Source organism: Ascoidea rubescens (assembly GCF_001661345.1).
Source record: "Ascoidea rubescens DSM 1968 unplaced genomic scaffold ASCRUscaffold_15, whole genome shotgun sequence".
NCBI lineage: Eukaryota > Fungi > Ascomycota > Saccharomycetes > Ascoideales > Ascoideaceae > Ascoidea > Ascoidea rubescens.
The window spans coordinates 56,513-69,476 of NW_017962927.1; the positions used below are offsets into that span (position 1 = coordinate 56,513).

A 12,964-nucleotide genomic window follows, 5' to 3' on the forward strand; every position below is an offset into this window, starting at 1 on the left:
ATAAGTGGAAATGATCCATCCTTAAATTTTAAGAAGAATCTTCTATATGTACCAATGAAGAAGTATCCTAAGCATCTGTTCAGCGGAATTACGCAATTGCGATGTGGGCATGTGTTCGGACCTGATTTTCAGTGGGTTGCTGGAAATCTAAATAAAAAATTTTGTGCTTTCAACAACCCTTCCCCTACAATATATCACTACCTTTTTGAATGTTCAAAAAATCTGAATGCCAGAATAATTGCTGGTATTGATTCTTTCAAATTTGGTTTTGAAAGGTCGATCCAACTAAGGCGACTCTTAGGTACAAAAGAGGGACTTCAAATGTTGATTTGTTTCTTGGGAAAAACATGGGATTTTAGGTCTTAACGCTGCTTCCTGCTAATCTGATTTGTGTAGGTTTTCTTCCTGGAAACAGGTTTCCCTACAGTTTGTTTAGAATTAAGAAATCGGTTTTCATAGTTTTTACATAGCGGTTATAGTCACCATATTGGTCTTCGAGTCCCTTATGGCTGGTTCGCGGTCATAGAATAAATAAAAAAAAATAAAAAATATTGTTAATACCAGATGGTTGTTTTGTTGCAACAATTTTTTCTTTCCTACAGGTTACAATTCATTTAAACGAATGTCCATATTAGTTAATATATAAAGCGAGAACAATAAGAAATAAGAATAATTAAAATAACAGAAAAATTTAATTTTCAATATTTTTTTTGGAAATTTGTAGAATCAACCCTAACCATGTTTTATTAGCCACTAAAAAAATATAATTACAGAAAAAAAGCAAAAGATTCAACGATAACGAATAATAAAATAACAACACATTGTAAAAATAAATAGAAAAAAAGTAAAAAAGTAAAAAGGTAATAAAATATAAATGATAAAAAATGTTTAATATAAAATTTTAAAAATATGATGAACAAGGAATTAGATTCAATAATAACAAGTAGTAACAAATAACAACAGTTAAAAACAACTAAAACAACAATAAAAAAAAATAAAAAAAATAAAAACAATAAAAACAATAAAAATAATAAAAATAATAATAATTAAAAATAGAGACCAAAAAATTATTTAGATGATACAGAATAATATGTATTAACAGAAGAAGCAACCGATAAAGTGTTAATTGACCTACTGTTAGAACTAGTAGGATATCTATTTGGTGTCTTTAATCCAGTTCTTGAAGAGTTTCTAATCCCACTTAATCTATTAGTGGTAGTACTATTGGCACTATTACGAACCGATGAAACTGATGAAACACTTGAATTTAATGAGATACTTGAACTGTTTCTATTAGATAGAAATTCTTGTGTTGATCCACTGAATGTTTTTGAAGCTCGTGGTTTCTTATTCAAACCCAATGATTCTATTGAAGCATTTGGCAGTCTTAATCTTGAAGGTCTAACTTTTAAAACATTATCACAATCTTCAAAAACATGAGCAAATTCTTGAAATTCTGCAAATGACCCATCGGAAAACGATTTCTTGCCCGGGGAGCTGAAAATTGCCGGAGGACCTGGTGGTCTAATACGAGCTGATGGAGATATAGGTGTAGGAATCAACGAACTTCGTTTTGACGCTGGCCTTGACTTCATAGAAGTAAATGATGATCTTCTACTAGTATTATTAATCCCGACTATATTTGCACTAGCATTATTTAATATTTTAGAGTTTCCAACAAACGAAATTTTATTATCTTTATGAGGAATACCATTAATTCTTCTTGAAATATGCTCCTCCCCAATATTACCAATATTATTATTTGTATTTGAAAAAATTCTAACTGCCCTGGGTGAAAGTGATGCTGTAGTTCCGACTAAACTTCTCATGGGATTTCTAGTTGTTGTTTCATCACGCTTCATGGAATAATTCTCCATTATCTCTCTTTTGCCGATTTGTTGACGTTTTGGTGTTGAAACTGCACTACCGTTGGCAGAGTTTTTAAACGACTTTGGCAAAGTTTTCTTAAAATCATTTTCAACTTCAGGGATATTATCCAACATTCCTTTAAAGGATGATATTTTATTTGCATCGTTATCTTCCAAGGACATTCTGTTAAGGTTATTAACAAGATTCTCTTCTTCATTAAATCCATTCCCACTTTCTAATTTTTTTAGAGCTTTTAATCGTGTTCTTTCAATAATTGAAAGATTCTTAAATTCCGGATGTTCATCAGAATTCACACTGCTTACAGATGATGTTCCAGATCTTGAAGAAATATGAGATTCTCTAGAATTTTTATTGGGGCTATTGTCAAAGGAAATCTTAATGTCATTTCTAGAGTCTTCACTTTTAACTCGATTTGTTCCCAATCTATCAACCAATGGAGTGATTCTGTATTCATTAGGGGACTTGACTAGATTCTGATTTGGCATATCTTTATCTTTATTTTTATATTTTTCCTTTTCTTTTTCTTGCTGTGCATCATTTTCTTGAATTTTATCTTGAATTTTGTCTTGAACATCGAGAGACATACTTTGGTCCTGTAAAATGCTCAACATGTCTTCTCTAATTAGGCTACTTTCGTTTGTATCTCCATCTGAAAGATAGTGTCTATCCATTTCATAGGCTGAGCTGGGAACTTTAACAATTTCACTTCTAGATTTTCTATGTTTAGAGTTATTTTCCTTTGTCTTTTTGGGGGAAGTTGGAGTGCCTTGTACTAAAACAGGATGTAAATTTAATTTACTAACTAACGCTGATCCAATTATTGATTTTCTGTTATTAAATTTGGATTTTTTAGGTGTTGTTGGGTTTGATATTATATTATGGCCATGAACATGACTGGCGCTTCCTCCACTTAAACTGAAACCAATTAGACCAGTTACTTCATCAATAGAGCTTTGACGAGTGCGATGAGAAAATGTTTTCTTTAATGGTGTATTTTCTTTTAAATCATTAGTGGCTACCAAAGAAGATGAAGGAGAAGTATTTTCGGAAGATGTATCAGTGGGATCGATTGTTTTATTGCGAGTGCTGTTGGTTAGATTTTGATTGATCGAATCATCACTGTTTGTGGAGCTGATATCTGAGATGAATTCTTCAATATCTCGAAGGCTCAGAGACGATTCATCCTTTGAGATTAAAAATAATTTATTTTCCAGCTTTTTCAGAACGATATCCTTTTCTGTATTGAATAGTTCATCTAAAAATTCAGAAGCAAAATAAAATTTAAAATCGGACCAGTTTTTTCTTGTTTGATTAAAACAGTCTATGATTTCGTGATTATTGACGAGATTTTCCTCAATGGCTTGTTTTAAGATGATTAGAGTGTTTTCTAGAATTGTCATTTTATATTTACCGATTTGGGGGATTGACTTAATTTTGATTCCCAAGGATTTATCAAATTTTGCATTTGGTAAGTCATTAGAGTTGAGACTGATGTGTATACCTAGTTTACTTAGTTCTCTTTCGATGTCAGAAATTAGGTGAGAGCATTCGTTGATTAGATAGGAGAAAATTTCGTTCCATCTTTTATCTATTAATTCGTGTTTTAAATCGTCAATATCATTTTGTAGGAAGACCCATCTTTCGAATAGTTTTTCGTATTTGTCCTTTAAGATGCCGATTGAGCTAGGGTAGATATCCTTTGCAATGGAGATGTATTCTTCTAGTCTTGGTTGGATGTAGTCGATTGATATCTTTAAGGGGTCGAGTTTTAGTTTTAGTTCGATGAAGTTGCTGTAGAGGACTTCATCAGTTTCATCAAAAGTAGGTAATCTTAAGTTTTTTGTAGGGGAGTTTAAAGTTGCGTAGGTGAATAAGTTATTGTTGTGATTGTTATTGACGATATTGTAGCCGTTTGAAATATTTGATGGGTAAGATTCAGTGATGGGGGATATCCCAGTGATGTTAGCTGAGTTGAAGATAAAATTTGGTTGAATTGTGACGTTGTTGTTGTTGTTGTTGTTGTTGTTATCTTTTGATGATAAATTTGGAAGTGAAATTTTCGGAGAGGATTGATTTGAGTTGTGATTTGAGTCTTGGTGATTTGAGTCTTGATGGTTTAGTTCTGTTATGAATTTAATCTTTTCGGTTAACATTTCCAAACTAAATTTTAAATCGTATTGGTGATTTGGAGAAAATTTCAATTCATGAATTTTGAAGGATTCTTTGAGATAGTTTTCAACTTCATAGCTAATTGAGTCAATGATTTGGTAGTATAGTTCGTTGAATTGGATTGAGATATCTACCTTTTTTTTGTAGACAATTAGATATTTTTTAACGTGGAGAGTTAGATCGCTAAAGTGTTCGATTTTGTCCAAGACTTGTAGGTATTCTTTTTTTTTTCTTTCGCAGTTGTGGTGACTTTTGATTGAGTTGTTGCTGTAGAGGGAGGATACGGAGAAGGATCTAGTTTGATCTGAATCATTGTCATCATCATCGTTATTGCTATTGTTATCGTTGTCATTTTGAGCTTGTTTATTATTGTAGTTGTATTTTTTATGAGATAAGATATTTGTGTCATCTTCGGAAATGGAGGTTGAGTCTTCTTCTTGGATTTGAGATAAGTGCAGTTCGATGTTGTTATTTGGGATAGACAAGTGATTTAAAATTGAGTTGTTGTTGGCGATTATATTTTGGTTATTGTTGTTATTGTTGTTATTGTTGTTGTTATTATTATCATTATTATTATTATTGTTATTGTTATTGTTATTGTTATTGTTATTACGATTAATGTCATCAGATTCATGATTACATGATTCGAATTTGTTTTGAATTAGACTTAAAAACTGGGATATTACTGAATCGATTGAGTCAACATTTCTACAAATTTTCAAGATTTCGTTTCTGCCTTCGTAGATCCATTCAATGTTGTTGTAGTACTGGTTTATTGGAGAGATGACATTGGTTATGGTTTCTAGGTCTTGAAAGATTTTGAGGACTTCTGAGAGGTAATTTAGGATATTTGAGATTGAGTCGTAGATTTTGTCGAGATCGTAGTGTAGTAAAGGACCAGCTTTTTGAATTTCCTTTATGAGTAGTAGTTCGTCATATAGGGAGAAGGTGGGACAAATTTTGAGAATATCAGACAATAGCAAAGAATCAACGATATTTAAAGTTGAGGCAGAGTCTATGGTTGAATCGGAATTATCTAGCTGAGAGGATAAGAGTAAAGGAGGTTCAGTGATAGTTATTGTGCCGTCAGACATTGAGATTAAAGATTAGAGATTAGTTATTAAGTATTAGGATGGGGGGGGAGTAGAGAAGAAACGATTTAGACGACGATTTGATTTTAAAAAGCCAAAGGAAAGAAAGAAGAAAGAAAAACAAAACAAGAAGAACAAGAACAAGAACAAAATAATAAAGATAGAAGGAGAGAATATTATAGACAGTTAAAATGTTGAATTGGAAGTTGATCTGAAAGTAACTTAAATTGGAATTTTAATTGAGATTGTAATTGTGATTGTGATTTTAAAAGGGTGTTGTAAGAGGAAATCAAGTGAAAAAATGATGGAAATGAGATGGAAATGGGATGAAAATTGATTCAAGAGAGTTTGATTTGAAAAAAGTCTTTAGTTATTGAATATGAAGCAGATGTTGATAATTCATTTGAAGCCAAATTCTTTTGTTTGATGAAAGAATTACGAGAAATATGAGAAAATATGAGAATTTGAAAACAAGTTTGAAGAAACCTAAAGGGCAAAAAAACGAATTAAAAAAAACGATAGATGGAATAAAGTAAAACGAGATAGCAAGAGTGATCTGGATATATTAATATCTCAATATAATTTGTAAATTGTAAATTATAAATTGTAAAATATAAGGACACTGGATATTTTGGAGTTTTTTTGTCAAATTTAGGAGGTTTAAAATGTGGTTGACACTTGATTATTATTTAGTGAAGCCAAAAATTATTTGAGTGAGTGAAACAGAGCAAATCAGCAGTATCAGTGGTAGTGACCAAACTGGAAGGAGCTGGAAAAGGAGCGAGAAAATGGCAGCAGAAAAAGCAGCTGGAAGAAGAAGACGAAGATGGAAGAGGCACGATTCCGCTGGTGATTGTGTTCCTGCTTCTGCTGTTTCAACCGATGCTTCTCATCCACGCCGTTAACAGCCTGAAGGAGCTCCCGCATTGGCTGGCCGCAAAACGCTCGCCGCCATGATCCTTCTCCCGCAGCGGCCGGCATCTTCTCTCCTGCCAGCTCCTCCGCCAGCACCGCCAGCACCGCCAGATCGGCCCGCTTCTCCTCGCACCACGCCCTTCACACGTCCCACAGACCTCTTCTCCCGTCGCGCTTCTGGCTTGTCCTTCTGCTGCTGCTTCCTACTGCTGCCTCCGGCGCCCGGCGGCTCCACTCTGAAAACGATGACCGCCACGCTGCGTGGCGCTTCCCCGCTGCAGCGGGACACCGTCAGTGCCTGACAACGAATTCTGGACCCTGCTGCGCGTTTTGCGCAGCGCTCCACTGTGGAACCAGAACATTCTCTATTTTCTGTGTAGTTGTTTTGTTCTTTGTCCTCAATTCTGAATGCTGCCATCGTTATCAGTATCAGCGCTAACCACCACAGGTAATGCCGCAGAGGCAGCAGTGTCTCCTTTTCCAGCAACTGCGGCAACTGCAAAGACCGCCAGGACGCGCTGTGGGTGTGTCCGGAGCGCGTGCTGCTCTCACTGCACTGGGCCTGTCTTCGTCCCACACTTCGGCTTCTAACTGGCATTAGCGAACTTCTGGCCATTTATCCCTCCATCATAGTTAAACCGGATCGTATTTATTTACGTTATTTAACGGTTTGAATCGAAAGAAAGTACATTTCGTTTTAATTCTTTTAAATATCCATCATAAAAAAAATATATCCTTTACAGTTGCAATGCTCTCAAATCTCGTCACCTTTCCCAACACAAGTGTGCTGGGCAAGATTTCTTTGGGTCCAAAAAAACATACTTTCCAATTCTTTTGCTTTTTCAACTCTCTTTATTGAATATGACCTTACCTTGAATAATAATAAATTGCTTGATTTACCATGGTCAATGAAAAATCCCATCAACTCTTTGGATTTAACATTTATTCGCAAAATTTTAATATTCTTTCTTAATTCTGCTTGGTTATTTGTATTATTTTTTATAAATTTCATCGCTTTTATTCATAATTCATAACTTCTAAAAAAAGAAAAACAAACGTCAACATCCAAGATCATCAAAAGAATAACAAGAAAAGAAAAATATTCATGTGTAATAACATTCAACTACATGAAAATGCGTCGACGCAATCAAATCTTTTATATTTCATATTATTAAATTTAATTAAACTTACCGGACTGAAAATTAAAGATTATATTTAAATTTTATGATCTTTATTATATTCAAATTAATTAAAATTATTATAAATTAACTTTTATATCCTATATCTCACTTACTATCATTATTCATTCATTCACTCAACAATATCCTACCGTTATACCACAATATTATATTATATTATATTATATTATATTATATTATATTATATACAAGATAATTTAAGATAATTTAACCGATTTACAAGCATTACTAGTATTAAAACCATTTGTTTTCTCGGTTTTGTTTCATCTCTTCCTCACTATAATATCTCTTAGCTCCATCTTCTAAAAGTTCTCCTCTTCTCTCTCCCTGTTCCATACCTAAAACAAATCTTTGATATAGTGGATAACTAGTGATAATAAGTAATGGAATACTGAACAAAATCATCCCCATTCTTTTTTATTATCATTAAAATAATTAGTAATCAGAAGTCTGTTGATTTTGTTACAAGTTAAACTAAAGTAAAGTAAAGTAAAGTAAAGTAAATTCAATTCAATTCAATTCAATTAAAATCACTTATTAATAATCATACTAACCCATCAATTTTTCTATTGAATCCTTTAGGAACATTGGGAATTTTCTTCTGTTTTCTTGAATTCATATTATCTCTGAATATTACTAACCCACCAAACTAGGCTTTGATTATTCTACATCTTCGAGTTATAAGATCATCGCTAGAAATAAAAAAAATAACAACTGTGTTAATCACATGCTTTCCAGTTGCTACATATTTCGCATTGCATGCATAATTATCGTCATTCAACGAAATCTTTTGTTATAATTTCTATTTTCGTCGAAATTTCTAGTTTTTTCAGAAATATCTTTCTGAGATAATCTTAGAACAATAACTAAACAATAATCAAACAATAATCAATTAATTGTAATCACTACAATTAATCATAATCACCACAATTAATCATAAAAAACATCAGCTCAAAATGATATATAAACTGCGATTATTTTCATCTACTCCTCGGTTCATTATCATCAATACTAATACTATAGCTACCAATTATTAACATTAATTTCAATTTCAATCACAAACTAATATTTTCTAACTAAAAGCGAAAAAAATTACCAATAGTACATCTCAATTTCAGGTGCTGAAAAGGATAAAATCAACTTATACTCCGATAGAGAAGCAAATGAGATAACTATCTCCGGTGGAATTGAATCTCATAAGGAAGAAAAAAGAGGTAATTATGAATGTCAAGAAAGATTAACTGGTGCATCTTCAAGAACAATTGCCTTGTCAAAAGATGAAACGATCGATGATGAAAACATTTAGGCCAATTATCTAATTTTGGAATTTCAAGAGTTAAAACCCCATCTTTATAAGAAGAAACCTGAAAATGTTCGTTGTATTACAATTTCAGAAGCTAATTAAAGAAAAAAAAAGTTATATTATCACTATACTATCACTATCATATTATTAAATTATATTATTAAATTATATTATTAAATTATATTATTAAATTATATTATTAAATTATATTTTCATTTTATTATTTATTTTCTTACTCTACTTTCAGATTTATAGGATTTAATAAATAAAATTGAGATTAAATTTCAATCCATTTCAATTTATCATCATTTTTAGTAGCGGCGTTTTGATTTCATTCATCTATTCGATTCGATATTCTTGAGAATTTCAGAGAGTTGAGTAGGATTGAGAATTGTAACTTCAGGCTCATCATCTGCTGGAATTGGAGTTTTCTCAATTAAATCAACGACAATTTTGCCAATTTCGTAATCATAGATGGGATACATTAAATTATTTAAAAACGTTCCATGAACCTTTTCACCAATGAACAATACCACATTGTTAAAGAGACCTTTATCTTTTCCTTTATCTCTTTGACCCACTAAGACGCCAGGTCTGATAATAATTGTTCTTGGGAATTTCAAATCAATGACTTCATCATCCAATTTACCTTTCATTTTCAAATAAGAGAGAGATGAATCCTTATTTGCGCCCATACTTGATATTAAAATATAAGTCCCAACACCAGACTCTTTGGCTACTTTAGCCAATTGTAAATTTAAATCATGATCAATCTTATACTGATTGTCAAAACCATTCGCTTCTTTTTTAGTTGTAGCTAAACCTGAGAAAAAGATATCAATTTTTTCTTTTGTTATTGTATCTTTAATTATACTATCCCAATTTTCAGAATTCTTTTCAATAATCGAAGTTGTCTTGTTTGAATAAGATTTTGTTAATAAATCTCTACGAGTGAGAGTAAAAATGTTGGAGAAAACTTTGGATTTGTCAGCTTCTTTGTAAAAACCATTTCCAACTAAACCTGTAGCACCAATTATAAAAGCCTTGACAGAAACCATTTTCAATATTTATTATGAGTAATTAGTAAATTAGATGTTATAAATTACTAGTATTTGCTAATTAATGATATACAATCGATGATTGCGAATAAGGAGATGGTAACAAGTGAGAAGTCAATTAACGTCAACTAAAGTCTTGTCTGTGAAGCAAAAAAGACTAAAAAGAGTCTCAAGTTAAAATCAAAATGAAAATAGAGTTAAAATCACTAAAATATGACATTAATCAAGCCTAGCATTAATTTAGACGTTATTCCAATTCATATCTGTACTTGGATCTTCATTTTTGAAGCAGAAACAGCAGAAACAGCATTGGAAGCACTAGGCATGTGACTTCCGGATAAGAATTGGAAATAAACGGCAGGAAGAATAGAAAAGAAAGCATTGGAAAAATGAGATGGAGTGAGTAGAGAATAGCAATGGGGAAGTACTGGTGTAAAAACTGTAAGATTGTAAGTGGATTGTGTAGCATTGGTAGACATTTCTTGCAATTATTACTAACATTTTTATTTAGTTTGTGGATGATTCAAAATTGCAAAGAAGAAATCATGAGTTGTCGAATAAACACCAAAGAAATATTCAAAAACTGATTTCGGATCTACATCTGAAAAATATCAAAGAACACAAAATTAACAAGCCAAAGACTTGTAGAATTGAGAAGAGTGAGAATAAGAATGCCATCAAGATAAAAATCGACAAGGAGTTGAAGAGCTCAACAAAAAGCCATGCCAATGAAGAAAAAGTGAAAGAAGCTGTGATTGGCGCATGGGAAGAAGTGCAGAGTACTCGAGAGCGAGAAAACAAAAAAGGAGATGGAAGTGAGGATGTTGCTGGCGATGGTGCTCCAGATGCCAGCTTTGTCTTGCAAGACAGTGCAAAGAGCTTGGACGAGTTGGCAAATTGGGATTTGACAGTTAATAGAAAGATCACTCTTGCCACTGTAGGAAAAGAAGCACCCAACGTTGCCCCGTTGTTCAAAAAGAGAAAGACAAGAAGCAGGACGAGGAAATAGAAGAGGTAGAGAGCAGAGAATGCTGCTTGTGCTGCTCTTGCTTCTCTTGCTTCTCTTCCTTCTAGATCCGGCGCCCGCAGCCTTTGATCCGTGCCCTGTGACCGCTGCGGAAATTTTTCACTGGTTTTTTTCAACCTTGAGTCTAATTTCAGTCGTTTTGATATTTCAGTATCAGAATAATAACGAAGATACCTATCAGAACAATTTATAACTACTGAGCTCTTTGTTGAATAGAAGAAACCACTGCTTTATCTTTTATTCATCTTATTATCTCATTTGTACATAGTTACTTACTTACTTTCTTGTTGATATCCTCAAAAAAGTATTAAAGATAGTTCTTATACATACATATAAATAACCCCATAATTATTGCTCAATATCACTAAACAGTATTATATCATCCTGTGGAAATGTATCGATCTTCTTTAATAACATCCAAGTCTTTGCTTAACAACAGATTAAATCCAATAATATACAGAAATTCAATTATATCAACCAAACCAACTTCAATAATCTCATCTCAAAGATTTTTGCACAATACTTCTATAATTTATCAATCAACAAAGGATAAATCAAATACTCAACAAAATCAAAATCAAAATCAAAACAAAACCCACAATTCTAATAGTAATGCTCCGCCTCAATCTCCAATTAGTGTTTTCTTTCAAACTTTTAAACAAGAATGGGCCAAAAACGAGCAATTAAAGGATGATATAAAAGCTCTTCAAGATGAAACCGGTAGAATGAGTGAGTCTGAAGCCTTTAAAAAAGCAAGAGAAGCTCTAGAAAAGGCTCAAAAGGGCACTACAGTTGTTGGGAAAACACTTAAAAAAACTGGTGAAGTCGTTGGTGATGCTGCTGTAAAAGCATGGGAAAGTGAAGCAGGAAAAACTACAAGAAAAGTTGTTTCTAAAACTGCAAAGGCAATTGATGACACTATCGAACCTGTTAGACAAACTAAAATTTATAAAGATGTCTCCGAAGTTATCGATGATGGTGACTCATCTGCTTATGGTGGTTTCATTGATAAAAAACATCGTAGAGAAAAACGTGAAATGGATTTCAAATCAGGTAAAAAACACTTACCAATCAAATCAAAAGATGATGTTGGTAACGCATTGGTTAATACTGATTATAAAGTATCAACACCAACATTTGGTGAAAAATGGGAAAATTTTAAAATCACTTCTCCAGTCGGCAAAGTTATAGCAGATTTAAGATTAAGATGGGATGAAAGTGATAATGGTTTAGTCTCAATCGTAAGAACTATATTTGAAAAAATTAGTGGCTTTTTCACTGAAAATGAAAATGCAAGAGTGATTAAAAGCTTTAGACTAATGGATCCAACGTTTAAAATTGAAGAATTCCAAAAAAATCTTAGGGAATATGTTTTACCCGAAATTTTGGATGCCTATGTTAAAGGTGATGAAAAAGTCTTAAAGACTTGGTTAAGTGAAGCCCCCTTTAACGTTTGGAATGCATCAACCAAACAATATAAAGAAAAGGGTTCATACTCTGATGGTAGAGTGTTGGATATCAGAGGTGTTGATATTGTTAGTGCAAAATTATTGCCTCCTGCAAATGTCCCATGTTTTGTTGTTGGTTGCAGAGCTCAAGAAATTCATTTATTCAAAGACATTAAAACCAATGAAGTCACTGCTGGAACTGAATCAAATATTCAATTGTCAACTTATGCTATCGTATTTACAAGATTACCTGAAAATATGGACGATAAAGAAACCGAAGGTTGGAAAGTATTGGAATTTGTTCGTGCAGGCTCTCGTTCATTTACTTAGATAAGACAATTCAAGAACAAAATAACAAATGAAAAGATTTTAAATTTCCAATTGATGATAAAATTTTAATTTAATGGTTTATTTTACACTCATTTTTTTTTTTTTCAACATTATCAGCTTTTTTTTTCTATTTCAATTTTATTCTACTATTACATTTTTTTTTTCTTTTCTCTCTTAATGTTTTTCTCTGTCATAATACTGCTTTTTCATATAAATATATGTTATAAATTTGTATATATCAAATGAAGATTTCCAAAAATCACGAAAATATTTCAATTTCTCTTCGGATAAAAAAACCTACAAAAGTTTTCCACCTCGGCTTTCGTTACCCGGAACCATTTTGCTTGAAAAGGCGCAAAATGAAAAAAAAAACTACCTCTTTCACCCTCTTTGTTTCTCTTCTTCATCCTTAAGAAGATATACGTATAATAATATTTAATTGTAAGTGCTTGATTCTTTTTCAATTGTGGATTTTTACTGTTACTGATGAAAAACTTACTCAGCTCACTCTGAGCATTATGCTATGCTGATAAC

The 12,964-nt window shown here is 32.3% G+C and overlaps 7 protein-coding genes across 7 annotated transcripts; 3 read left to right on the top strand and 4 right to left on the bottom strand.

Moving 5' to 3' along the window:
- The first annotated feature begins 39 nt into the window (after window positions 1-39).
- On the top strand, window positions 40-691 carry ASCRUDRAFT_77526 (uncharacterized protein). The gene has a single exon (XM_020193897.1). The coding sequence runs from the start codon at window positions 55-57 to the stop codon at window positions 364-366; it is 312 nt and encodes a 103-aa protein (XP_020045084.1). The 5' UTR covers window positions 40-54; the 3' UTR covers window positions 367-691.
- On the bottom strand, window positions 661-5,494 carry ASCRUDRAFT_116521 (uncharacterized protein). The gene has a single exon (XM_020188844.1). It carries the CDS (start codon window positions 5,151-5,153, stop codon window positions 1,068-1,070), a length of 4,086 nt encoding a protein of 1,361 aa, XP_020045085.1. The 5' UTR covers window positions 5,154-5,494; the 3' UTR covers window positions 661-1,067.
- Window positions 5,495-6,051: 557 nt separating this feature from the next.
- Window positions 6,052-6,483, bottom strand: ASCRUDRAFT_72194 (uncharacterized protein; the record flags this gene model as incomplete). Its single annotated transcript, XM_020192039.1, has 1 exon — window positions 6,052-6,483. The coding sequence occupies one exon, from the start codon at window positions 6,481-6,483 to the stop codon at window positions 6,052-6,054; it is 432 nt and encodes a 143-aa protein (XP_020045086.1).
- An 864-nt stretch (window positions 6,484-7,347) lies between these two features.
- Window positions 7,348-7,917, bottom strand: ASCRUDRAFT_77528 (uncharacterized protein). Its single transcript, XM_020193898.1, has one exon. The coding sequence runs from the start codon at window positions 7,673-7,675 to the stop codon at window positions 7,499-7,501; it is 177 nt and encodes a 58-aa protein (XP_020045087.1). The 5' UTR covers window positions 7,676-7,917; the 3' UTR covers window positions 7,348-7,498.
- Window positions 7,918-8,902: 985 nt separating this feature from the next.
- ASCRUDRAFT_82446 (uncharacterized protein) lies at window positions 8,903-9,625 on the bottom strand (the record flags this gene model as incomplete). The annotated part of the gene is made up of 1 exon (XM_020194724.1): window positions 8,903-9,625. The coding sequence occupies one exon, from the start codon at window positions 9,623-9,625 to the stop codon at window positions 8,903-8,905; it is 723 nt and encodes a 240-aa protein (XP_020045088.1).
- Window positions 9,626-10,041: 416 nt separating this feature from the next.
- Window positions 10,042-10,634, top strand: ASCRUDRAFT_72196 (uncharacterized protein; the record flags this gene model as incomplete). The annotated part of the gene is made up of 2 exons (XM_020192040.1): window positions 10,042-10,074; window positions 10,137-10,634. 2 exons carry the CDS (start codon window positions 10,042-10,044, stop codon window positions 10,632-10,634), a joined length of 531 nt encoding a protein of 176 aa, XP_020045089.1.
- Window positions 10,635-11,044: 410 nt separating this feature from the next.
- TIM44 (protein translocase subunit TIM44) lies at window positions 11,045-12,430 on the top strand (the record flags this gene model as incomplete). The annotated part of the gene is made up of 1 exon (XM_020192041.1): window positions 11,045-12,430. The coding sequence occupies one exon, from the start codon at window positions 11,045-11,047 to the stop codon at window positions 12,428-12,430; it is 1,386 nt and encodes a 461-aa protein (XP_020045090.1).
- Window positions 12,431-12,964: the final 534 nt, after the last annotated feature.

Coding starts and splice junctions, on each gene's coding strand:
- ASCRUDRAFT_116521 (XM_020188844.1), bottom strand. CDS start 5,153: ATGTCTGACGGCACAATAACTATCACTGAACCTCCTTTACTCTTATCC.
- ASCRUDRAFT_77528 (XM_020193898.1), bottom strand. CDS start 7,675: ATGGGGATGATTTTGTTCAGTATTCCATTACTTATTATCACTAGTTAT.
- ASCRUDRAFT_77526 (XM_020193897.1), top strand. CDS start 55: ATGAAGAAGTATCCTAAGCATCTGTTCAGCGGAATTACGCAATTGCGA.